This window comes from Prunus mume, linkage group LG4 (genome assembly GCF_029339155.1).
Source record: "Prunus mume cultivar Tortuosa linkage group LG4, ASM2933915v1, whole genome shotgun sequence".
Lineage (NCBI taxonomy): Eukaryota > Viridiplantae > Streptophyta > Magnoliopsida > Rosales > Rosaceae > Prunus > Prunus mume.
In genome coordinates, this window is record NC_142701.1 from 14726397 (window position 1) to 14752897 (window position 26501).

Here is a 26501-nt window from a genome sequence, read left to right on the forward strand (position 1 = left end):
TTACAATCACAAAATTCATGAGTATTTTTGTATTGGCAAACTCCAAACACTCCATGAAGTTTGTCATAGAGTGGTTGTCGTTTGAAGGCCTACTTGGCCGTTTAGAGGACAATCCACTTGGTTAATTGAGGAGCCAAAACGTCACCGTCCAATACATCCCCACTATTTATTGCCTTTCTATTGGTTAGTAATACACTTGCTATTGAAATGTTATAACTTGGTGACGAGATTACCCCTTAAGATGGATAATACCATTGGAATTTACTCGCTCAGCCGACCATTCGTGCGGGGTAGTCTTGGGTTTTAACTCATTCATCAACTGCTGACGTCACAAAATGGGGGGCCTGATAGTACCATTCATAAATTTTAGTCAACTGCCTATATTATAAGAAATTACATCCCTACCCCCTAAGAACATATGATATGTGTCCAATTTATTTAGCTAGTGCTTGTTTTGTTTTTTTTGTTTTTGGCTTTATTTGGTGAGGGTTTGAGTGAGAAAAGAGTATTGGATCAATTGATTGAAAGGCAAAAAATTAACCCCAAAAAAAAAGAAAAGAATTAATTGTAAACAATTATCATACTAGTTTCTTAATTGAAATTGTATTTATCAGGATAATTTTTCCATTGGGTAAATGTTAAATTTTTTGTTTCACATATTGGGCATTTTGGACACTTAACAATGAAAAATATTATAATAAAAAAATACCCCATAAAACAAATCAAAGCATAAAGCATAGAACATAGCCATAGGGCATATCAACTAAAGCAAAAGCCCATATCTAGGGCCACGTGAATGGTGACTATGTGAGGTGGTGGCTTCTGTTAAAAGCACTGTGGAGTTTAGTATGTCATCTTTTAGGGAAGCGTGTTCCCGAATGCCACAACATTTTAGATTTTCTAATGTGAGATGTCTTGGCTTTATTGTCCTAAAGATTAGCCCTTTGCGCTGTTTGGTGTGAATTTCCGGAGTCGTACGGAAAATTAGCAGTTTAGCGGTTCAACTCACACGATTAAAATTACAAGTCAACCCGATACGACCCCACCAATTGCCAGCCCTAGTAGTCTATGTGTTGCTATAAAACAAACCCTCAAGCTTAAACTTCTAGTACTTGCAAAAAGTCCTAAAGAGATTTATAAACTTCTCAAGAAACTTATCATATTTGAGTAATGTTAATTCAATCACTATGCAGTCAATGTTCTTGTTAGAGCAAATTTACTACCAGCAACTCTAGTTTAATGACAAAATAATAGCATACTACAATGGCAGAAAATTTAATCTGAGCAACTTTTTGTTTTATATTCATATAGGAAACTGATCAATGGCTCTCCTAGTCTTAATGGCAAAAGGGAAGTTCCTCATTCCTAGAGAAAGTGAGAGACTAAAGAAAGGGATCAGTCTGCTGCTGCTAAACATCAAAGGAACATATGCTTAGCTTCGTAGTTCATTCCTAGAGCTATTAACAAGGGAAAAGGGTGGGAGAGGGGTCTCTCCACAACTTGCCGTCTACTAAATCTAGTTTTTTCATCTTTTCCTCACACCAAAACAGCTGCTCTTTGCTTATTCTCACCATCCGAAGAACCCTCGACAAAACTTTGGCATCGATGAGGCTAAACAAAAGCTGAACATCTTCTTGAGATTGTGGCCAGGATTTCTTCTTCCAGCCTTTCCTCTTGTTCCGCAGTTCCTTTAGTTTCATCCATTTCTGCAGCACAATTACACAAGTTTTAAGACATTATATAATCATTTGAATGAGAAAGAATTGAACATGATATTAATAGAAGGATTACCGCCGCCATATACTCTTATCATTATCTTATACGTCATTCCATTCCATGACATGAATACCACACAGAACAATGCGGTGATTACAAGAATCAGTTAGTAACCAAACCACAATGGTCATGAGATACAACAAACGGGAGAAAGCTTTCTATTACTTGAGGGTAATTTAGTACTCTTCTATATTTTTATATTCATGCACAACCATATATGCACACACAGAGTTTGGAGCAAACTCTTTGACTAACGATTTAATGATCACTCATGCTTACAAAATCGAGACAGTGTGTGCTGTGTTGTGTTGTGTGTACACCTACAAGAGGTTTGTGAAGAAACTCACACAAATAAAGATAAGGCGTGAACCTTCAACAAGTACACAATACAAGTGTTGTGCGTAATAAACCAGGACAGATGTTTCATAATTGGGATCCCTAATCAGCAGGCTATGAATTTCCTAAGCCCACTTTTCTTATAAGACTTTGCTATAACTTGTATAAAGATGTCAAGGTGGAAAAATACACCAGCAAACTTCACCTTCTCAAGAGAAGACTGAATCTGCTGAAGTGGGGTGGCAGCCTGGTTTTGATTCCCAAACAAGTTAAGAACGGAGCTTGTTTTTTTCTTATCCATCTTCACAAAAAGCTGAAAAGTGAGGATTGAGGTTTCAATAATCTTGATGAGATCCGGGGCATGAACCATATAATCTGATTCTTCTTCCTCCGTTCCTTTTTTAACTGGACCTGAATAGATTCATGAAGCCAAGTTGTTAAAATCACAAGCACAGAGACAATGAAATTAACAGCAGGTATTAATTCTAGTAAGCTGATAACAAATATATACGCATTTTATAGTACACAAAACTCGGCTTCTACTCTCAAGTGAATTTACAACCATAGTAGACATAAATTTTTTTATCTAAAATATTTTGCATTTGTCACAAGAACCTTACTTTGTATATCAGGGACCCGGAGTAATTTAGGCAGATGTCTCTGCGTGCGAGCATAAATTTCAGCCCTGTGGCCCTCCTCAAAAGGTTCATTTTCAATAAACCTTTGTAATAAAACCTGGAATTGTTGAAACTGTTGAGCACTGTGGTTATAACAGTTGGGATTGTCAGGTTGGCATGTGATTAGCTGGTTCAGTTGAGTGTACTGACAGTGCAGTGCCTCCCAAGACAAGCAAATTTGAGCTACATATGATGTCTCAATATCCTGATAAGGATCATTCTGTGGCTGCTGAAGATGCTCAGTCTCATCATCAGGTTCTTCAATCTTCTTCAAAGAAAGGCAGCGAAAAGGGGAGGTAAGCTTCTTAGATGCAGATCTTGGTGATGGAGTTGTAGGGGTTTGGATACCTGCAGAACCTTTATTTGTGATGAAAATTTGAAGAATCTATAGGTATGCAGTAATCATGCAAATCAAGAAACAACAAATAAACTAATGTAAGGTTGTTAGAGTTTATATGGATATTAACAGTCCTAATCTTCAATATGGAGAGTATTATTTAGTTTGCATATTAAGAGGCCGTAACTGTGGATATGAACAGATAGCTTCAGAAACGTGAGCTTACTTTTACAAACTGAAATAGATGTAATTTAGTTCACATTTTGCTGAGAAATGATGTCTTATTCAAACAGCAAAACTGATATATTAGATTCAGAAGAGAAACTAATGTTAGCAAAATAAGAAACTGAAAAATTAATGATGCCTCGTGCGTCTGCGCTCAACTCAATCAAATTACTAGCATTATTGAGCTATCTACATTTGTCTGAAAATTCAACTCTCTACCAATTATTTCAAAGATAACTAAAAGCTCAAAACAGATGCACTTCTATTTATATCTATACTTATTCTTTTTTTGAATAGGTTGTTGGGCACAAACAACCTTTCCTTGTTTTTCTATTTTAGCTATGAAGGGGAAAACTTCATATGTATTTTATGTGGGTAGATTTGTATAAAAGATGTTCTTTCAAGCCCAAACAACCAGTCAAAAAGAAGTGGTCTTAAAAGTATGCTGTAATTTGAAAAAATATAAATTAGTACAAATCATTATGTTTACCAGTTTCATTAAGATGCTGCGCGCTCATCCGTTCAAAGAACAACATTCTCTCGCAGTACTTGTCGTATACAGCACCAAAGCCACACCACCATTGCCGGCCTTCTGCTTCTACATCCCTCCACTCGTTAGAGCTTGTCTCACCATGCTCTTCTTCTTCGTCCTCTTCTGGGAATGACTCTTCTTCCGGAATCAACACCATAAAACTATTCCTTCTCAATTCTTTTAACCTCCGCTTGACCTCCTCTGTTATGAAATCATCATCATCATCCTCGGCCTCAGCTATAGAATCAGCATTAGCTGACTTACCAAAATCATCACCACTCTCCTTCCTAGGTTCCTCCAGCTGTGGCACAGGATTGTCCTCTGAAACATTTTCTGGGTCTGGTTTGTGGGCTTTTCTAAACTTTTTAACTTTGAAGAAATCCATAATCCAATCAACAACAGATAGGCTTTTCTCAATACTTACTCCAGCAATAATAACTCCACTTTGTTCCAAGGTTTCTAGAGACTAAAGGCAATGAGATCTACCAGTAGATATGTTGTGACTTTTGAACAATAAAACCATTAAGTTATAATAGAAAAATTGGTAAACTTGCATTTCTCAAATCCATTCTGAGCCAGAATCTGATAAGTAAGAAACCCTAGATCTAAGAAGAAGATCTAACAATCCAAGCCTCCTAATAAGAAAATGAGTGATCTAAACACTGAACTGGTGACAACCCAGAAACTTTAGTGAGTCCAGAACAATAAAAGTACAAACTTTTAGTCAACAACCTTAAATAAAAACATCATAGAGCTCATCAAACGTCAAGGTAGACAAGCTACAAGACTTCAGAGACTCAAAGTACAGATCAAGAAATCACCTTTAGACTCACCAAAACGCCAGAGAGATCAGAACCCACAAAATTGCTCAAAGATCAACAGCAGATTTCTCCAACATTTCCAGTGCCTGGAAGTACATTACACTAGCAGCCACCTAAAAACCTCCTAGGAGCTCGGTCGGTGGCAGCATACACAGTGATCAAAACCCAAAATACCTTAAAATTGCTCATTTCTTCAACATTCCACTGCTCAAAACCACGCCTTTAAGCTACCCTACACTGAAAAGTAAGTCCCAAAAGATCAAAAAGTGCATGAACAGCTAAGACACCCTCATGAAAAGTACCACAAAGTAAAGTCAATCTTCCAACTGCTAGAAAGCCCAACACTGAAAAAATGTGAACCCTTTAATACACAAAAGCTAAATCACCCAAAAATCCATGAAATCCCAGAAGATCCAAGTGCATTTATTAGCTACTGAAGCCCCAAAAACACAAAACTTTCAATTATGAAGAAAAAGAAACGGTCCCAGCCAGAAACCCAGCAACCCAGAAGAGCAAAATATGCAGAGAGAAGGGTGAACACTGTTTGGGAACAATGTAAAATGCTTTGCATGTGAGCGATAAATTGTTGGGTTGTAATAATTTCCCAATAAAATCAGCTTCTTTTTCCTTTTCAAATTACTTTCAATTTAATTTAATTAAAGTTTGCTGTAAATGAAAGATCTTTTCTTTTTTTCTTGTTTGATTTTATTTAATAAATGAGTAGGGATTCAGATTAATTCGCTATAATTTAATAGGTGTTTTCTGAGTGTAACAATGTGTTGGGTTTTGGATTTTTCTCGGAAATGGGAAGAGCTCGAAACTCAAGAGGAACACAGAACAGTGGGCATTAGCATTTGGAGTGAGGAGAGAGAGACACTTGTGTCAGTCCTCGTACAGAGAATATTGTCATAAACACAGATTAGAAAAAAAAAAGCCGCGCAAAAGTGTGTTTGATTTGTGCATGGTGATCCAAATTACATTCTTGCCCTCCTTAAACTTCTAAAATAACCATCACGTAAATCTTCATCTTTTTCTTTTCAATTGAATAAATATGATATGAAATTATTTTGCAATTTGTTGTCGGTGGAAAATTGCCATCCAATCAAATTTCACACTTAAGAGCATGGTGAGTTATTCATGTGATTGACTAACCTCATGAAATATGTGCTTATTTGGCGTAGAAATATATAAAATTGGCAATCCATCGAAAACAGATCAACAAAGAAATATATGTATCTATAGTTAAGATATTGGAGGAATTAAATGAAAACATTCGTTACCTCAACATTCTCATTCAGGCGATCATATACGATGAGGCAAAATTCTCATTTGTGCCATTACATATGAGATTGCAATCTCCAGTCCAAATCTAAGAAATGATCGAAAATGATCGAAAATGAAGAAAAGTGTTATAAATTTTGATTTTATTTTTATGTTATGGTGTGATGATAATAAGTGCATATACTGTGTTATGACGTATTAGTTTATTGTTGTCATTTAATAATTTGATAGAAACAAAACAGAATAATAATCAAAGGTAGTTTGTCTCTCCTTATTGTAGGAACAATTGAAAGCAAAGTGACAAATGGGCGTAATTCGTTTGTGCTTAAATCTTTTGCATCAGTTTCAATACTGTGTACTTGGACAACACAAAGAAAACAAGTCAAGCACGAAGTAAATAAACACTGACAAAAGTTTTGATTATAGAGGTTGTCATTAATGTTCCAAATAATTATCATATACTCCTTTATTAAAGGAGGATGAATTATTTTAGAGTACTAATTACAATTTTCTCTTAGAAAACTCTTAATGAAAAGAAAAGAAAATACGCGAACATGTATCTGTAATCAACATAAAAATAAAATAAAATAAAAGTTATATTTCAACATAAAAATAAAAGTGAACGACTTATTTTAGAGTGCTAATAACAATTTCCTCTTAGAAAATCTTAATATATATATATAAAGCAAAAGACAGAGAATGGTAAAACATTCAAAATACTAGAAAATATCATTGGTTAATGCAAACATTAAGAATTGAAGTTACTAATTAAATGAGAATAATATGATAAATTCATAATTTTCATATTAAAAAATTTAAAATTAAAAGAAAAATCAGATAATAGATCTTATTTTTATAGAACACAACTACCCATTATCTTTTTTAATTATAAAATAAATTTTAATTTTTTTTTAAAAAAGCCTCTCGCATGTGCGGAAACGCGTACTGAGAGGTTAGTGAAAAAAAAATAAAATACTCATCTATCCGTAATCAACATAAAAATAAAATAAAATAAACGTTATATTTCAAAATTAAAATAAAAGTTGAAATAAAAACTCTTGTGGGCTTCAACATATTTGGGCCCACAGAAGACAAGTGCGTTTCGATAGTCTACTGCCATAATCATTGGAGAGGCCTTCAACCAAAACACTTGATATCGTGAAAATTAAAATTTTAAAAATAAAATTTCCGTTGCCGGGACTTGAACCCGGGTCTCTCGGGTGAGAGCCGAGTATCCTGACCAACTAGACTACAACGGATTTGTTAATCATAACAACAAAGATTATATATATATACCATTGTACAAAGACCGTAACCTTATTTATTAATTTAATTTCGCCCAAAATAAAATTAGTGTTTTATCCCTCATTGATTTCTTTTAGACAATTCTAATTTCTCCCAACTTTCTTCCCCAACCTGGGTGGCATTTTCACATTGTAGTCCACAAAAGTTGTAACTTCTAATGGCATTTAGAAATTAGTCTAACAAAACATAAGGGGTTTGACCCAAAAAGAATCTTGTTCACGGCTTTATGCTAAAATATTATTTCAAGTTGCATTACATTCTCGTGGTTGTAGTTGTACAACAAAAAATTTCAAGTAACTCTTCTCCTCTATTTGGGTATTCGAATCATGCAACTATTAACAGTACAAATATAAACAGTTTCTTTATGCTCCTATCAAGCATGGTACACAAGACTTTCAATTTTTCAGACGGCCAGTATCTTCGAGATGAGACAGAAGGCAGAAGCAAAGAGTGACCCCTATATATATACAAATACTCATGAATCCTGAATAACTAGGCATTTGAGGTGGATCAGTAACCTAACCAAATGGATGGTATTGGCTGAAATTTGGTCTTTGCGCAGGCCAACACATCATAGTAATCTACATGATCAAGGCAGTCGCGAAAATCTGTGAAGAGCTTTTCAAACACCCTCCATTGGACTTTGATTGATCTTGAGTAGGGGTATGGAAGAAAAACCTGCTGAATATGAATGAATTAGCAGCGGATGACCTATACTACATCAAAGAAAATAAACATTTTGCAAGAACAAGATAAACTTGGTCGTGTTTTTATGGTGCTTTGTCACAAAATACAGGTAATTTCTCCTACAGTATCATCCATATTCTCCACCACTAAAACAAAATACTATCAGCCAACACATCCTCTTTAAGTAATTTCATAAATCAACTCAGATAGTAAGTGTCAGAGAGAAAAGACTGAACTAATGTATGCTCGGTATCTCCACAGTAGTTATAGTGAGTATATTAATTAACAGAAAAGATAGCTTACATCCCCCTCTTGTGCGAGACGTTTAAGTATTTGAAAAGTGTGCTCATTTTCCTCTAAATTGTCAAGAACAGCCAGCCAGATCTGGGAAGCAAGATCATGAGCCATGTCTCTCGATTTACCACAAGCAATAAACTGATCTGCTAAAACACGCAGTAATCCCGGGTCATGATGTGAAAAGAATTTACAGCCTGATATTAAATAAACTAAAGTGTGAGCACCAAACTTCACTATCAGATTTGATATCCAACAATCCTTGCCACATGACAGTGGACAATAATGGGTTCAAGATAACATGTACATTCCAATACCATATTCTAATTATCAGGACACTGAGATTGGAATTCTAGAACATCAAATGGCATCATGGATCACAATTTGTGAGGTACAGACATAGGGATGTATACTTATGCATGCCATACATGTTATTTAAAGCAAAAAAAAAAATTGAACATGTCCATAAGTCAGAAGCAAATGCAAGATTGGGGATCAGTATTTAACTAAAGTATAGTCATTGCACATATCAAATTTTCAAATCTAAACATATGAAGGTAGACAGCAAGAAAAATGCAAGCAAAATTTGAAACAGACCTATTATGGTTCCATGCAGTATGCTAGAAGAGGGTGGCATAGTTGAAAGCTCAAGCTGATCTTTTAGAAATAAATATGTATGGCCCACAATCTCATCAATCTCACCATCCAGAGAAAAGATATGTTTACTGACATATAAGGCTGCAAATCTCCTGAGAAAATTGTCAATAGCTTAGCAAAATATAATGCACGGATTTTGTAGTGAAGCACATGCATCAGACCAGCAGCTACTGTAAAAGATATCCTTGCACTTGTAAGTCTAAGTTGTTTTTTCTGCATTGATTTGGAAACAAGATTATAACGTGGATCTTAGGGGAGAGTCACAGCTATCTGCTTAGGATGGGAAAGGAGATTCTTCACTAGAAATCCAGAACAACAGAACATAAAAACTCAGAAGAAAGTAATTATTAAAAGAGATAAGAGAAATTGGAAAGTTAGAAATGGATAGAAAGCAAGAAAAAAGAAATGACCATAGCAAGGAGAAATGTTATGCCACCTCTTGCTCAACCCTCGAGGGATAGGTCCAGGCCACCTTTTAGCTTGGTTAGCCAAAGGATATGTTGTAGCAAGAGCAGCTTGCCACAGGCATTCTCCACGAAACAGATTGGCCCACTGTTTTTTGACACAGGATATTTGTGCCCACTCCGAGACAGGAACTCGAATGAAAATTTCTATTAGGAGATGATCAGGAAGCTTTCCAAATGAACTATCAACTGACATTAGAGTTCTGCAATGTGAGAACCAAAAACATGAAAGGTTACTTCAACAAGAAAATCAACAATAAAATGGACAAATCTTCGTTTAAAACAAGGTCATAGTTTATGGTTCTGAACAAATACAACATTTTCCAAAGCACTGAAATTTCCAAACAGAAGAATAAATTCTTAACCTAGTGCTATTGAAGAAAACTACCAATCATTCTAAAACAAACCCAATCAAGCTCCAAAAATTATATTAGCCAACACACTCCATCGTAAAGTTTATATAGGGTGCATGTATTATTATCTTTTGGAAGTTCAATGCCTTCACTGAATATTCCATAGCAATTACAAGAACCAATCCAGCATCCAAAAGGAGATAGTTGAAAAGAAAAACTTTGCCATTTGTAGAATAACTCTCTAACCAATCAATATATCATAGTCAGATAATTTCTGAAGTGGTCATCAGAGAATGCAAGGAATTTCAAAAAATAACAAGATTAACTTATTCTAGCTTAGAGAAACAAGACAATCCAAGGAGATGACAGAAATAAAAGGAAATCCTTCGTTCTTGCTCTAGAGACAAAAAACGGTTGACCAACAACTCCTCCAGAAATTAACATCAAAATACAAAGTAACCCATACTTGTTTCATCAAAATCAATCCAATTCTGATAAATTTACTCAAAGACCAAATAATATACAAAACAGAAGAGATGAAAAGGAAAGAAATGGATGGAATATCACTTAATTAACCCACCAAACACATGTTACTCTTGCAATTACATAAAATGCAAAGCTGAAACAATTCAGGATACCATAAGGCACATAAACTTGCCAGCCCACAAAAGCCTTGTTGAATTAACATAATTCTATTAAATTTTCAGTTCAAAGTTCAAACCCAAAATACATTCTCATCAAAAATGAAAAAGGGTAAAAGAAAGATGAACACTTTGTGAAAAATCAGGATAGATAGGTACTTAATCTGCTAAAAATAAATATACAGAGTAGAAAAGTTCAAAATTCTATTAAGCGCATGGAAGGAACTTGGCCACACCCACAAAAACAGAGTAAAAGCTCAGTGGAGATTTCATGGTGCAAATATGAACTGAATGAGATAAACAACAATTCAGCAACATCACTGGGCAAACAAAGTTTATACAAATAAAATTTCAGAGAGAGAGAGAGAGAGAGAGAGAATGATAATGAAAATTAACCTGAGAGGAAGAGTGAGTTTTTCAGCTCAAAGCTTTGCCTTTGTTGGCCGAATTTTCAGCTGAATGTTGCAATAGAAGAAAAGAGTCCTGCTTTGCTCTGCTTAGGTGGCTATTTCAGGTGAGTGACGTGAGATCTTTTGTTTAACTTCTTAAAAATTGAGTCTTTTTCAATTATCTTTCTGGTTTTTTTGGGTCCCTGCAGAGTTGCTGCTGTTCGTAAGCTTGTTAATTACAGAAAGAATAAAATAATGAAGAAAACCCTTTTTTGTGGTCTGCAATGCTTTGGATGAATTGGCATATGTGCCTTCTAGGATACACGTATGTTCGTGGGTTGGCTTTTACTACCAACCATGTGTTGGATGCTCGGATCGGATGTGAAATGATGCGACATACTGTTGTGGTTATTTCCAGTCAGCATAATACGATGTGACATATTATGTTTCTTTAAAAAATAATATAAGACCCATAAAAGAATAATAAGGGTCCCAAATGGTAACTGCTGTGGAAAACATGTTACTATTGGAGAAATTATAGAATGATATTGTATCACAACGTCAGCTGGTGATACTTCCACTCAAAATTTGCCACATGTATTTTTTTAAACAAAATTAAAATATATTTTACAACTGGATTTGGCTTACAACTTTACCCTTCAACTTTAATGACCCTAACCCTTCCCCCCTCTAGCTTCCCTGTGCTATGCCCCTGCTATCGACGTCACACAACCCTCTTCCCTTCCCCCTCTCAGCCACCCACCCCGGCCTTCCCTCCCCCTCCAATATTCCCACCCCCTCTCTCCCTCTCATTTTCGGTGAAAAGTTAAACCCATTAATAAAAAAGCCAACAATCTTAAAAATATGTGCAAACCCATTAAACATGAAACCATAAATCTTTAAATAAATAAATAAATAAAACACTAGTGAAAGAAGGGAAGATTGACGTAATGGGCAACCAGGAATTAATTGTGTTATAGAGCAAGTCATTGGGGCGGGGCTTGATGAAAGAAATCCGCCAAAAATCTCCCCCTTCTACATCAGATTCTTCTTCTTCCTCACCATCTTCATTATCAGCTTTCATTCAAGATCTTTTTAAAAGAGTAAGAAGTGAAATTTTCAGAGATTACCCATCTTCTTTAGCTTCAAGGGTGTCTCCAGAGATAAAATGGTAGAGTTTGACTGGATTTTGCTTATGGGTTTTGAGTCCTTTGACAATAGAAGTTCTTTAGATTCATTAACTATGAGGCTGAGGTAGACGGTGAAGGCTGAGGTAGGTGGTGAGGGAGAAGGGAAGACGTGTGGTGTTGCAAATAGCAGGCATAGCGTAGGGAAGAAGACGGTGGACAGGGAAGACAGTGGGGAGGTGTTTCAGTGATTAAAGTTGAAGGGTAAAGTTGGTAGCCAAAGTCTAGCAGTAAAATATATTTTAATTTTGTTTAAAAAAAATACATGTGGCAGATTTTGAGTGGAAGTATCACCAGCTGATGTTGTGATATAGTATCATTCTATAATTTCTCTTACTATTGTTGTAAAAAATAACTTACATGCAATGTGGCGTATATTTTCCGTCTTGTCTTTTTTTATTATTTTGTGATGAAAAGATAAATTCATAAAAAGAATATTAGATATGCTATAACTATTGTGGAAAATAACTTACTTGCAACGAAGCATGTATTTCTTTTTGTTTATCTTTCTTTTTCATTGATGTAAAGAGAAATTGATTACTAGAGAAGAGAGACGTACACCAAAAAAAGTATATTTCAGGTTACATGGTGAAACAAAAAGATATGCAGAGGTTGAAATCAGTAAAATATTTAAATATTAACTAAAGAAATAATAATTAAAACATAACTACTAATTAAAATAATTAAAAAATACTAAGCTATTACTTAATTACATAAAATAAATTTAAAAAGTCGGCCAAAAAACGGAAGTAAAGAAACTATTTTTTTAATTTATTATTTATTTTTTAAAAAACCTCTCCTAACAACATTTTGTTGTCATATGTGTATGTCGGCAAATATTTGCCAATTAGACCTCTCCTGACAAAATTTATCTATGCTGACATAATGTCATCAGTAATGCCTAATATGGCAAAATTTCGTCGGGATAGACATGTACCACCATGTCAGCTGGTAGTACTTCCATTCAAAATATGCCATATATCTTTTTGTTTTTAATTATAATTTTTTTTACAGCTGAATTTAATACTTTCTTTTTAACTTTAGAATAAGATTTTTTTATTTTAAAAAAGAAAGAACCCAAAGAAGCCGACGGAAACCACCTCCCACCACAACCCACTCCCCATCCTCGCATTTCTTCCACCCAATAGTCCATGGGACTCGACAGGTTTTTGTAGTGTGCTGGTTATTTCTTTTTGGGTTTGTTGATAATCATTTTTACAAAAACCACAAAGGAAATAATCAGTTTTTGTTATTTCCAGTGATTTCTTTATGTGGTTATTGTTGTAGATTAACTAGGTGGCCAACCAAAACCCTTGGGCGATTAGGTTGGGTGGTTGGTAGTGCAAGGTAGGAAGATTTGGGTTGTCGTGGGAGTTGGTTTCCTGCGTCTTTGGTTTTTTCGTTTTGTAAATATTATTCTAGAGGGCAAACGTCCAGCTGTAAAATAAAACACTATAAATTTTTTAAAAATGACACGTGCCATATTTTGAATAGAAGTACTACTTGCTTACGTGGTAGTTCAGTATCATTCTATAATTTCTCTAGGTGATGCTATTTAAAGGGTATAGCCGCGCGGCTATACTTTTAGAGTATAGCCGCGCGGCTGTACCTTTAAAATTTATATATATTTTATGTTGACATTATACGACCAAAATTACAAATTCTAGTTTTATCTGAAAGCCAAAGCTAAACTAAAATTATTAAAAGATTGTTCAATCTTAAAATCCAGTCACATTTCACGTTCACCAATCACCATTTGAATGTATGCTAATACACACACTCATAAATCCACCATCTCTCTAAACTCACCAGAAAAAAGTTCAAATGAAAAGAAGCAGAAGAAAACCCATAAGAATTACGAAAATCTTCTCATTCTTCTGCTGTATGCCTTCTTCAACAGAGCTTCACGTCCAGGAAATCTGTTTGAATTCTCAACCATCCAATCTTCACCATTCTCTTTGTTCCTCCCTAATCCAACTCCATTTCCAATATCACCCCCACCCTTTTCCAAAATCCCCAACTTCTCCTCCCTCTCCTCCCTCACCCCACCTTCTTCCCTCTTCATTCTCAACCTCCCCCTCCTCTCCCTCCTCCTCTCTCCACCTTCCCCCAAAACCTCAACCTTCTTCTTCTTCTTCTCCCTCTCACTCATCCTCTCCACCTCTCTCTCTCCTTCTCCATTTTCACTCAGTCTTGGAATTCTTCCACCTCTAGAAGTACCCAGAAGCTCAAAATTCACTTTGCTCCAACCAATCTTGTCATTATTATCCCAACCAAACCTCTCACTCATTTCCAACAACTCAGAAACTCCACCTGCACCAAGAGCACTGCTCCTGTTACCATTCAAAACGTTCTCAGCCAACTCCCACTCGATCCGGTCCTTGTAAACGGCGTCGTCGAGCACTTGGTCTGCGAGCTTTGCCCAGTCTTCAAAGTCACGGGCTCGGAGGTTCTTGGAGACCCATCTGAGGTAGCTTGAAGGGAGAGTTCCTAGCATCTTGCCCTTGTGTTTTCCAAAGTCTATGACTCTGTCTCTTGCAGGTGGTGGTGTTGTTGAAGAGAAGAGAGATGGTGGTTTGGGGGTTTTGGGTTTGAAAGAGCAAGAGAGGTGGAGGTGTGGAGAGGTGTGAGAGAGGGTAGGGTTTGAAGGTGAAGTGTGGAGATGGAAGAGAGTGCTCAGAGTGGTCATGGTGGATGGAGTAGATAATGTTGAGGCAGAGAAAAAACAGAGTAGGTTACATTTACATGTGATTTGGAACACTGAAGGATATAAAGGCAATTTACAAATGTAATAGTTCATATGATTTTTTTGTTGAAATAATATTTCATTAATTAAGAAGAAATAGAGTCTTCATATTTGAGGCATGTATGTATGGTAATTTTATTTCTTTCCATCTATTGTTTTTCCCACTATTTTAAGGGAAAATTGATAACTTCATATTGAAAATCAGCCCATTTAAGTTAACTTTTATTGGTGATTAAGTTGAAGATTAATGTTTATCTACATTTCAACGAGATCAATGTTATTTAGGTCTTCTTATTTTACACATCAATCTTAACACCATATCACTTATATTTAATTTTCTGTCAAAATTGTTCACGTTATTTGTCCCTGAATTTATTCTTAAAATTGTTGTTATTAAATTAAATTAGAATTGATGTCGCATATGACATTGACGTGGGACATAAGCGAAAGAGAATGAGAATTACGTTGCTTTAATAGAAAAATTAGGGATAAAAATGATGCGTAAAATGTAACAAAGCAAGTAGGAGAAAGATTAATTTTTCCCTTTCGATTCGAGCGAAGAAAGCATTTTCCCTTATCCAACATACGAGGTTGGCACTCTGCTGCTCTCTGATTTTCAATCCTGACATGTCAGCTTCTTGGCACACTCTCAGCAGCCTCACTGCTCTTCCGTTAACCTCAAAACACCGCCGTCTAATACCATCGTCATCATCATCATCACCAGCATCAGCCGCAGTATCTCAGTTGCTCACAGTCGCCCACTCCTCGCTCACCGGATTCCAAGAACTGTCCACGGAGCCTAAGCAAATTGAAGCTATAAACTTGAAAGATGCCCGCAAGAATCAGAAGCAGAACGACGTCGTCCCAGAGAACCAAGAAGAAGAAGAAGAAGAAGAAGAAGAAGAAGAGCATGGAATTTCTAAAATCCCAGTGCCCAGGCAGAAGTACATCCCTGTTTCCAAGGCTGAGCTGCTGGACGGCGTCGTTTCGACTGTGTTCCAAGACAAAAATGGCGATGAAGATGATGCTCTGCAATACTTTCTTCTTCTCTCGTCGTAATCCCATTGAACCCATTTCAATGGCTGGAAGAAACAAAGACATATTGAATAACCAAAAGTTGTTTCATTTGCAGGTGCTTGGACTCTATTCTTCATGCTGAACACAAAAGCATCTTGGAAGCAATGCGAGCTGATTATTTTGATTCCAACTCCATGGAACACAAGCAAACAGTTAATGAGGTTGAAGAACAAGTTGTGAATAATGGGCAGGGCTCAGATTCTGATAGGAGTGGCTTTAATGGAGTTGAGAGTATGGAGGCAAATGGGGATGAAAAAGTTGAAGCTGACAAGCAAATGCCATTCGATTATGTTCTGGGGTTGAAAAAACTCTTGGGTTCTTCGGCTAAGAACGTCAAGAGGTATCACAATTTTCTCTTGAAGTTAATATTTTTCTTCATTTTTACTACCCAATTTGTAAACTACTGGGAAACTCATCAAGCACAAGCTGGAGGCTTTGAAAAGCTTCAATGCTAGGAATTATGCTTAGTGCTTCAGGTCTAGGATTTGTTATACTCACTCTAACATTGGATTTAAGAAGTAAAAATGTATGCTTGTAGTTGTTGCAGAGTATATTTGATTTGAATTGTATCAGAAGACAACTCTTTATCTAATTTCATGTTATAAAATTAACTCTTATTACAGAATAGGACAAAGATGGTACTGTGTTGGTTATTATTAGTTTCTTTACAATGCCAATTTGAGGTTAAAGTTTGAATGATCTCCTTTTTAATTTTTTGGAGGCTTGCACAGTGTATGTTCTATATTTATTCTCAATTATTCTTCAGACTCATGGTATGGAAACCTTTGACATCAATCCTATGGAATATTTTCTTTTGATGTAGAGTTGCTGTTTCCGCTCGTTTCCAGCATTCTTTCATGCAACTTCTTTGTGATGCTCAGTTTGTAGAACTATCAGAAAGGGATTTAATGCTGACATCTGCATTGAACACTGATTATCTCCTTACTTTGCCCGTATATGTTGACTGGAAGAGGGCATCTGAGTCAAATGCAATAATATTCAGGTGATTCTAGTTTTTTATATTATTCTTTACACTAATTCAAGCTCAATCATGAAGCCGTATTGCATTATGACTAATTTCATTCTTAAAAAACATAGATTTTATGTTTCTGGTTAAGAGTCAAGATCCCTGAACAGGATTTATGCGACCATTGTGTGTTGAGCTGACCACTTTCAAGATACTAAACTATCTAAATATTGACTCCACATGTGAATTCCATCTGCCAGGCGAGGATATGCAACAGAGAGGCAGAAAGGCCTGCTGCTTGTGGAAAAACTGGATTACATACAGTCCAAACTTCTACAAGGAGCCTTCTTCATCGTATCAAAACCATTGGGGAGATTTGGGAGCTGGATAACTGAGGTCATTGTCTTTTTCAGAACAATGGCTGCCTCTTCATCTTGGGCAGCAACCTAGAGGTTTTTGTTTCTTTTCCCCTTTCTTCTATATTTAGTTTGACATACTTTTTCTCTCTTGCTTTATGACAGGCATTCAGAGTTGCTTGTCAAACTCCAGAAGTACAAGATTTGACTAAAAGAATGCAACTTTGGCTTAAGGAGCTGTCTGTTTTTCAGCAAGCATTTCGTTATAATGAACAAACTTCTGATGATCTTCTGGGAGTAGAGCAACCATCAGATAGGGACCTCCCAATATGGTTGGCAGCACAGAGAGCAGTATCTCGTTATGAAGGGCTTTTATCTACAGTTGGACCCCGTGGAAGGCTCTTAAAGAAGTTGCTTTCATGGATTGGACTTATTTCCCCTACACCAGAAACACCATTTGAGCTGGATGGTGATACTAATGCTTCTGACCCTTATGCAAGGTTTTCCTAATAATTTTTTTTTTGTTCACACTCCATCACACTTTATCCCTGTTTTTCTATATCCAGTTGTTTGCTGCTTTTCCTCTAACTCGAAGAGAAGCTATTAACTTAACCAACTGAAAGCAGTACCAAATGTCAATCTTCTTGACCAAAATGAATTTGAGCTCAATACATCGGTGTTGGTCCCTTAAATTTTTTTATTTTTTATTTTTTATTTTTTTGGTGTATTGGTTTCCTTCTCTTAAAAAGTTTCAAATTCTGTTTTTTTTTTTTTGTAATCTCTTATTTATTTCGAAGATTATATAGAATTGATTGTATTGTATTAGACTTGGAGTATTCACATTGAAGTTCAAATGTTAATTGATTGAAACAAAAAACTGACTGGTTGCATGAAGGACCATTTAATACAATGCCATGTTAACAAGCGATTTCATATTTCAAATGTTTGGCCTGTTCTTATAGTCATGGATTTTCTAGTTGGAACCTTATAATGGTCAAATAATAGTAATATTGTTCGCACAGGCCCATTTTCTTATCAAGGATATCACTTAGTGACATATGGAGACCTGCTACAAGGAAATACTGTGGAAAGGACATTTGGAAAATGCTAAAAACTTCCGTTTCTATTCTTTTCTCACAGTCAATCCTCCAGGTACTGCTCATATATAGTTTGATTCTACTTCCTTAGTTACCTCTTTTGTATAAGCAAACCTTCTAGGATGATTAGTATTTCTCTTCTGTTGTAGATATAGTTACATACTGATGGTAATAATATTTGGTGTCTTTGCAAATTAGGAGGCAGCATTTCAAGAATTGATTCTGCTTTATACCAAAGAAGTAGATGACAGCAATACTGGCGATAATGCTGCCGTTCCATCATTGCAGTTAAAGATTTACGAGAGAATTCCTATTCCAGATCTACCAGTAAATACTTCTGTCTCAAATTTAAAGCTCATCCAATGTAATTGTCATTGCTTCTAGGAATTGATTTTCAAAGTTAGTATTTTTTCTAGTTCCTGCCTATTGATTTTCGTGTTTTTTTTAATTTGATTTGTAGGTTATCTTTCCCCACAAAAAGCTATCTTTCCGTATCATAGACACGGTATGTAGATCATTGTTACATGCTAACAATTATGTAGCTTAGTGGATGGATAATTTCCAGAAGTAGTCTCTCTTCTCCTCACCTGGCTACCATCTTTTTAGTAAAATTTTGACTTCTTAAATTACTATTCACTAGTCCTCTACAAATAAACATTATTGAAAAATTAATGAATGTATTTATTTAGAGGCTTTTTTTTTTCATTGCTACGAACTATCTATGCATCCTAACATATGAATGATACTAAAACTATTAATTTGGTTGTTTATGGTTTTCTCCCCCTTTGGAACCAATCCCAGCTTCATTCTTGTTGACTGGCAGTGAGTTCTAGTTACTGTGGTTATTCATATTTTGATTTGATCACTTAGGAGAAAAAAAAGTAGGATAATGCTGATTATTGAATAAAGTCCTTTCATATTTTGAGACTCATGGCTGTATTCTGTTAATTTGCAGGTACGCTTGGACATCGCCTCAATATTAGGGCTTTCAGCATACTTCATAAACTACAAATTTGAGAATGTCTTATATTCCCCGTATGCATTCCTTTTTTTAATATTTTTATAGCAGTTGTTTTTTAATAGCAAGATGACCCTTAATTCTAGTGCTCAGCGATTCCTTTTTCACCTTCCTTTGACTAATTTTTCTATTGAGATTGTCCCTCAAAATGCAGTTTAATTTCCTTGGAAATTGCCATTAATTTATCTTATTTTAATATAATGACAGGTCAGCAATATTTCTTGATGTGGTTGCAATCAGCGCTCTCATAATTTATGTGTCCCGTGTGGTTTTGGGATACAAACAGACATGGGATAGGTATCAAGTGAGTCAACTTCATCTTTCTATTCCGAGTTTACCATTATATATTTCTGAATGTGATATTCAGTTTAAAGTACTTAAGTGATTTCCTAAAGGAGCCTTGCATTACAGCTTTTGGTCAACAGGACGCTTTATGAGAAAACCTTGGCAAGTGGATTTGGCTCAGTTCATTTTCTTCTTGATGCTTCTGAACAGCAGCAAGTAAGGATCTGCTTCAATGACTTGGGTTCACTGGACATGTAGGAAGAAGGGTACATTAAGGGGGGAAAATGTAGCAGCTTAGAGTTTCATTTGCTGGGAATTCAATTGATTTTTACGCAAATCACAAGTAACTTCCTAAATTTCAAAGCAAAAGAAATAATAATGTTAAAAAACATTAAGTTGCATTCTGTAATTAGACCAGAAGAAATAGTTTTAATTAGTTGCCTCATTCAGTCAGATGCTCTAGTAAATGGTTTAGTCACATGTTAGGTTAGGTACTGCTATTAGATTGGTCTTACATATTTCCCCTACATGACATCTCTTGATTTTAGCGAAGATCTTAAGATAAAGGTCAAATTCGTAAATTATAAATGAGTCCTCTGGTTGGGAAAATCATATTTATGTTCTTCTGAATGTAGATCTTGATTGTAGCACAAATTTAGTCTGACATCTAAGGAGAAAAATATAAATTTTGGAATGCCTTATGTGATCTACAAAGCTCAGTGTTTTCTTTTCCTTCTAAAAGTTGTCTTGTTTTAAGCAAAATTCTTTGCGTAATAAGACTTGTGCAAATAAACCTTTTAAAGAAGATATGATGTTTTCACTTTCTTCCTTGCAGTTTACTTATAAAATGTCCCCAAATTAAACTATTTTCCTTTTTTCTTTTCAATACTGTTTGCAGTACAAGGAAGCCATTTTGGCCTATGCAATCCTTCTCAAAACGAAGAAGGGGAAGGTTTGATCTTAGTGCCTAATTTGAACCTTTTAGTATGCTGTGATAGGAAGTTATAAAGCTGCTATCTATGCATGTTTGAAGTAAATCTAGCTCTTGACTATGATGTTTATTTATTATATTAAGTACAATGCTTGCTGCTTATTATCTTTTATATCCTTTTGTTTCTACTACTTTGATTATTTTGTACTCATGTAGAATGAAACTAAACCGACATTGTGTTCTCGTTGGTGAATGTAAAACACATAGGCAACAAAGAACAGCAGCAGTGATAGGACGTTGAAACCAAAAGAAGGTTAAGAAAGATGAACATGTCCGAAAAAAAATAAAATAAAATAAAATAAAATTTCCTGCTATCATATTCATAGTAGAAGAATATGATCCTAATTGAAAAGATTTCTGATAGTGCTGCTGTTATAGAATGTCTGCCTGGGAGGCACATAGGGCAATTGTTAAGTTTATTTGATCCTTTGATGGTTTAATTGCACCACTCAGCTGAGCCTGATAAGAAATCCAAAATTATGATAAATTACAAGAAAAGAGAGTCCAAGAAGCTTTTATGTTTGGATAAGGTCTTTAAAAAAGTGGTCTACATTGAACCTAGTTATTCCACTTATCATTAAAAAACCACCAACTCGCTGACCTGCTAAAGATGCATGGGGCAAAGTTCTTGTATTAGTTGTGAGGGTTTAGGAGGCCAGATATATCTCTAAGATCTCTGGTATCTGGTTATTAAACATAAATTTTCTTCAGCTCAATGAGAAGTTAGGTCTTTTTTTTTTCTTCTTTAGGAATTTTTTCAGCTGCATGAATCACCAAGATTTTCTGACTGCAGCTAACATGTCGCCAGAGTGTTGGAGATGACTGCGAAAGATTTATGTATGATGTGTTTAAAGTAAAGGTGAGAAAAGTCCATTAAATGCCAATTTGACTATATGCAGGGGTGGAGGGAAGGCTGCCCTTGGCTATGTGCTTTCAGTGACTGTTGGTTTACGATCATGCAGGTTGAAATGCCAGTTGACAAGGCAGTTACTACATTATTAAGGCTGGGCCTAGCTACAGAAACTCCTATTAATGGAAGGATTAATTTGCAGGCTATTTCATGTTCCGAGGCATACGAGTCGCTTAAAGAACGCTGGAATAGCTTGCTTGGTTAAGATTTTTTATTGCTCATTTCAAGGTCCCATCGCCATACAAACGTCTCTAGTACAAACCAAGCTCATGGAAAAATTTATTAGAAAATAGGTCATGTAATTGTATAGGTTATATTATATCAAAAGGTGTAAAATTTCTTTTTCCTTGAACCCCCCAAATAGACAGAGTCAGTACATCAGCTTTGCACATCATTTGCTGTTTGAAGGTAGAAACAGGGCAGGTTGTTAGGAGAAAGCCAGAACCTAAGAGAACAGAAGCAAATCCATTCAAGAGGGCAGTGCAATGCTGAAGTGCTGCGTAACCAGAATATATACAATGGTACGGTCCAGGGCAATGCCTATAACCTGCTTTGATTCACACTTGATTCCAAGCTAGATCCAATGGTGAGACAAGAAGCTTGAATTTTGTACATTTGTTAACTGATAAAGATTAGAGAGACATAAGTGTAAATGAGCCCATACTTTATGGTTGATACAATTACCTTGAACTCATCCTTGTATAGATGGTACATGTTCTGTTTTGTCAAAAAGTAAGAAGAAAATGGAATGTTTCTAATATTTTCTGGGCATTGGTTCCAACAAAAGGATCAAGCTGTGCGTATCAATGCATCTATGATCCCCAGAACTAATTGTTCCAAGGAACCCAAACTTACTAATCAATCATGGTGAGAAAAGTAAAACCGAAGAACGAGATGACAAGAGGCCTCTGCATTCATCAGTTTTCCACAAAAGAGTGGCAGCAATGTTAAAATTGTAGCTAGTAAACATCCCTGCACCTGTGGAAAATGGACAATATGTAAAACTTGTTGCTCTCTACCTGTACGTAGCCCCAAATGCTATCACCTCATCAGTCCCATGCACTTCCCAATTTATTCCCCATACCGACCCAAAAAAAAAAAAGAGAGAACAATTTGTTCCCATATGAAACCATAAGATGGCTAACAGCTTCCCACTAGTTCAGAGGTTGAGCTTTGGTGAAAACAAAAACTCCTCCACCACCAACAGCACGCCCCAGAAGCATATTAGCATCCAAGTAAGAAAGGTAATATAGTCCTCCTACTGATTGCCTACAGTTTTAAGCAAGTATTATCACACAAATGACAAATGTATATACAGGAAACTTGCTATTTATATTTATCAAAATATGATTAAGAATGATGTACCGTCCTGGGTCTCTAACCGGAATTTGAGCTTTGAAATTACGGAGGTACTGCAAGATCTGTACACACAAATTTAGATGTAAAAAGAAAAATTTATAGTTGCTTTCATGTGATGCCAGAGTAAGAAACTCAGTGACAAGGTGTGTTACCTGTAAACTTAAAAATGATCGTGGCAATATTGCTGGAGCTATTAGAGCCTGCAGCTCTTCACTAATTTTGATATTTTGAACATTAATCTGGCAAATACAACTTGCAGGGTTCAGATAAATTTCAAGAAGAATACAATGAGAAGATATCGTGTAGCAATTGAAAATGGAGATGTATTATTTCATGTAAGCAATATGATCAGTTCATAAGACAATCAAATCAGTAGTAGGAAAGGTCACAGCTCACATGCCTTAACTTTTATGGAAGTTATACTTGATAAAAGAGTAGAAAACTGTAAACTGACCTCTTCAAACTGAAGGTAGATGTTACGCACAGAAACGACCGAAAATTTCGCAGAAACTAGCAAAGTGGCACCTTCTTGTTCCTGCAAAGGGGCATATGAATTTGATGCCTGCATTCTCTGGAGGACAATAACCTTCTAGGTGAAGCAGATCAAAAGTTTACCTCTAACAATGGCGGCACACTCCATCTGACAACATTACGGATTACTCCCCCGCTGGACTGGTCTTTGCATTCAAATTTCTGAAAAATCTGCCCAACCTATCCCCACATTCATGCAGAAATAAGCAAAACATAAAGACGACAAAATAAATCAATAACTACAAAGAAAAAAGAAAAATTTAGGTCATCTATGAGTTGGCATTTTAAAAGCACAAATGAAATGAATGATATAAAATAAGAGATATTAAGTTTGTGGATATAAAGTGTGAACAGTTAAAATTGCAAAGTTCTTCAGAAACAAAGAAACTTTCTTATAAAGAGAGGCTTTTAGCCAATATTCCACAGTTAACAAAGAAACTGCAAAGCAGAGAGGTTAATTCAATCAACTAGATTCTTCAATAAGCAAAGGCTTTCAGCAGTTACTATTTATATGAACAAAAGAAAGCAGGGGAGAGGAAGTTAATTGAAGCCTAAAGATATTCAAGCAGAGAAAACAATAAGAAGAGGACCAAAGGCTCAATGGTTTAAGCATAAAAAAATTGCCTCCTTTTCTTTGGGTAAAGAAGCTTATTAATTTATTTCGAAGATGATAAGATTTCGAAATGTAGTTCATTGTTTATACCTGAAAAAAGGGTACCCTTGCAGCAGCTTCCAGAAGAATGAGAACATCAGAAGCAGAAGTATATTGCAAACGCCATGTCCCATCCAATTTCACCAAGTCTAACGGTGCACCCTTGTTATAACCCTCCACACTCACCTACCAGTCTTTTACACAAGTTATTATAAAACAATCTCAATTCTATGATTTTGCACCTTCTTTTTGCATAAAACTAACATGCGCCTAATGTATGTTAAAGCAATTTCATGCACTGTGCAAAAGATTATTCAACAGAAAGAGACAGCGTCACACCAGAGCCTCCTCTATAGAAGAGCGTTGATCGTCAGTCGTAACAAGGCCCCTTTGGGTGTCTTGGATAGCTCTCAACAGCTCATGTTTTTTGCTCTCTACCTCAACCTCCACTGTCTGGAACCCAAAAATGTCAACTTTTTAAATTTATTTTAATGTAGAAATGAATTAAAAGAAAACATAACCACTAGTAAGAAGACAACGAAGAATAAGAACCTGGACTGTCTGGTTAGCAACAGCTGCCAAACATGGAAAGAATTTCTGAGGGGACACCTTTTGGGTGGCAATAAGCATTGAGCTGTAAGGCTTAATCTTATTTACACCTCTTGTTGCACTTGAAGGGAACAATGGAGAAGAAAGAGCCAGGTCCATAAGAGATTGATGCAAATTTGGTTTATGACCTAGACATAAAATCGAAAGCAATTCAGTTAACCAGTCTTGTAAACTTTAATGGCATTTTCTTTGCAATTAAAGGGTGATGCTTATGAAAGCTAGAACTGTTATCTTCAAAAGAAAATCTGCAGTATTGCTGGTCCAGTTCTATACATTATAGTTCAATTAATCAGCAGCCTATATGCTAGTGAAGCCAAAATAAGATAGATATTATCATTGCAAATCCACTTAAAATTCAACTGAGAGTTTCTGAAATTGTGTAAACACATTGAGGGATTAAGGGGATACAAGATAGATAAGCATGAAGAACAGAAGAAAGGAAGAAAAATGTTTCAATAGCCAAATACAAGAATTAATCTGTCAGTTTAGCTGCAAAAGGTCAAGAACTCTTATCCATATGAGAGGTGGCAGTTCAATTCAAAATTGATTGAACAAATAATCATAAACAGAAAAGAGCATAGGAAATACAATAGCTCTAAGGTGACTATGCAAAAGGGTAACTGCCAAAAGAAAAAAGGGATTTGAGAGAAAAATAAAGAAGTTATATCATAAACAAAAGAATACCTGGTAAGAGTTCTTTGTCTGTGGACTCTCTGTCTGTCTCAGGCTCTCCTCTGCCAACGCAGCTTGTCTATTCTATCCCCTCTTTCCACTTCATACTTTTTGAGGTGCAGTAAAACTTTGTACTGCTCCTGGTAATTGGGAAGTTGGGCTTCACTTTTAACGGTACTGGGCCTTATGATGTTGCATAGTTGAGGTTGTAGACTCTCCAACAACAGGGGTTTACTTTATGTTGAGGAGGTGTGTTAGGCGTACAATCCTCCTCCGGTTCAATGGTAACTCTGCAAGTGATCGGATGGTTATTAAAGACTTTCCCTTCTCCTCTTCCCCACATCCCCACCCCAAACAAAAAGAAGAAGAAAAGAATACTGCATTAGTTGTGATAGTGACCCATATGTGTAATTTTTTCAACCAATCGACAAATTAACAATTTTTTTTTTCTCTCAGAAAATGATATCATTTTTTTGTCTGCGGCAATTAACAATATTATCCTCTCTCATTCTATACTACATTATGAAAAATAAAACTTTATTTTAGGAAGTTGATTTTCCCATTCCTCTTATGTCCATTCACACTTCTTTGTCCTCTTTTGTTTATTTACACTTGTTGAAAATTCTATGTTATAGTAAAAAGTATTAAAAAAACACAAGGGGTATAAAAGTATCTCCAATAGTAGTAGCAAACCAAACTCTTCAAATTGAAGTTTGTTAACCTAAGTGGCAATGTGAAAAGCTTTGTTTGCTACTTTAATATTTTGTGCCCCAATGGTTTTTTCAATTCAATTAATGCAATATTATGTCAAAGAATGAAAACATGTGAAAAATGTTTATATATTTATTGTTTGAAAAGAAAGAAGGGAGTTTCACTAAAACGCCCAAAATGGGAGCTGAAATTATAAAAAAACCCAATACTTAAAACACTTTATAAACACACCCAAAACCTATCATTACACACACTCAAAACCCATTTATAAACACACCCAAAAAATAGACAATTGTTGACTTTGGGTGTGTTTATATGTTTAAATAGTGTGTGGGTTTTTTTATAAATACATGTCTAGGATTGGGTTTATTTATAAATTTGTAAAGAAAAAATGCATGTTTTTAACATTTTCAAAGTAGGTTTTATTTTTCCAAAGTAAAATTAAAGGTTTTGAAGAGCCAATGTCAACTAACCAGTCCTGAAGCAAGAGAAAGAGGTTGCATTGCACCTTTGATGACTAAGTTTGACAAGGTTGTTGGAGAGGGTTTTGATGATGCG

General features: G+C 35.6%; 5 protein-coding genes and 1 non-coding gene across 23 annotated transcripts; 1 reads left to right on the forward strand and 5 right to left on the reverse strand.

Moving 5' to 3' along the window:
* Positions 1-1207: 1207 nt before the first annotated feature.
* Positions 1208-5585, reverse strand: LOC103327436 (DUF1666 family protein (DUF1666)). Of its 2 annotated transcripts, none has more exons than XM_008229773.2 (4): positions 3842-5585; positions 2733-3137; positions 2318-2523; positions 1208-1706 (listed from the first exon to the last, which is right to left on the reverse strand). In XM_008229773.2, the coding sequence occupies exons 1-4, from the start codon at positions 4266-4268 to the stop codon at positions 1461-1463; spliced, it is 1284 nt and encodes a 427-aa protein (XP_008227995.1). In that variant the 5' UTR covers positions 4269-5585; the 3' UTR covers positions 1208-1460. The 2 variants fall into 2 exon arrangements, with proteins under 2 accessions (XP_008227995.1, XP_008227994.1); XM_008229772.2 differs by having other exon boundaries at positions 2733-3146; positions 3842-5275.
* Positions 5586-7171: 1586 nt separating this feature from the next.
* TRNAE-CUC (transfer RNA glutamic acid (anticodon CUC)) lies at positions 7172-7244 on the reverse strand. Its single transcript has one exon. It is a non-coding gene; the product is annotated as a tRNA-Glu (tRNA).
* A 240-nt stretch (positions 7245-7484) lies between these two features.
* Positions 7485-11015, reverse strand: LOC103327435 (uncharacterized). Of its 9 annotated transcripts, none has more exons than XM_008229766.3 (5): positions 10783-11015; positions 9365-9595; positions 8869-9020; positions 8281-8468; positions 7485-7971 (listed from the first exon to the last, which is right to left on the reverse strand). In XM_008229766.3, the coding sequence occupies exons 2-5, from the start codon at positions 9586-9588 to the stop codon at positions 7801-7803; spliced, it is 735 nt and encodes a 244-aa protein (XP_008227988.2). In that variant the 5' UTR covers positions 9589-9595; positions 10783-11015; the 3' UTR covers positions 7485-7800. The 9 variants fall into 9 exon arrangements, with proteins under 9 accessions (XP_008227988.2, XP_008227991.2, XP_008227989.2 ...); XM_008229769.3 differs by having other exon boundaries at positions 8281-8420; positions 10783-11013; XM_008229767.3 differs by having other exon boundaries at positions 7485-7968; positions 10783-11006.
* Positions 11016-13654: 2639 nt separating this feature from the next.
* LOC103327434 (golgin family A protein) lies at positions 13655-14736 on the reverse strand. Its single transcript, XM_008229765.2, has one exon. It carries the CDS (start codon positions 14649-14651, stop codon positions 13818-13820), a length of 834 nt encoding a protein of 277 aa, XP_008227987.2. The 5' UTR covers positions 14652-14736; the 3' UTR covers positions 13655-13817.
* A 485-nt stretch (positions 14737-15221) lies between these two features.
* LOC103327433 (DUF3754 family protein, putative (DUF3754)) lies at positions 15222-22169 on the forward strand. Of its 8 annotated transcripts, XM_008229763.3 has the most exons (14): positions 15225-15763; positions 15841-16125; positions 16609-16788; positions 17013-17148; positions 17274-17608; positions 18131-18260; positions 18404-18532; positions 18666-18710; positions 19161-19240; positions 19431-19527; positions 19635-19724; positions 20407-20460; positions 21293-21358; positions 21462-22169. In XM_008229763.3, exons 1-14 carry the CDS (start codon positions 15336-15338, stop codon positions 21612-21614), a joined length of 2208 nt encoding a protein of 735 aa, XP_008227985.2. In that variant the 5' UTR covers positions 15225-15335; the 3' UTR covers positions 21615-22169. The 8 variants fall into 8 exon arrangements, 5 of the variants coding, with proteins under 5 accessions (XP_088906491.1, XP_088906488.1, XP_088906490.1 ...); XR_016126091.1 differs by lacking the exon at positions 21462-22169 and having other exon boundaries at positions 15223-15763; positions 19635-19851; XM_089050362.1 differs by lacking the exon at positions 21293-21358 and having other exon boundaries at positions 15223-15763; positions 21399-22169.
* A 135-nt stretch (positions 22170-22304) lies between these two features.
* On the reverse strand, positions 22305-25487 carry LOC103327432 (Plastid-lipid associated protein PAP / fibrillin family protein). Of its 2 annotated transcripts, XM_008229762.3 has the most exons (9): positions 25245-25487; positions 24504-24688; positions 24291-24404; positions 24003-24137; positions 23384-23479; positions 23223-23303; positions 22921-23007; positions 22775-22830; positions 22305-22678 (listed from the first exon to the last, which is right to left on the reverse strand). In XM_008229762.3, exons 2-9 carry the CDS (start codon positions 24657-24659, stop codon positions 22564-22566), a joined length of 840 nt encoding a protein of 279 aa, XP_008227984.2. In that variant the 5' UTR covers positions 24660-24688; positions 25245-25487; the 3' UTR covers positions 22305-22563. The 2 variants fall into 2 exon arrangements, with proteins under 2 accessions (XP_008227984.2, XP_088906492.1); XM_089050366.1 differs by lacking the exon at positions 25245-25487 and having other exon boundaries at positions 24504-25212.
* Between the last annotated feature and the right edge of the window lie 1014 nt (positions 25488-26501).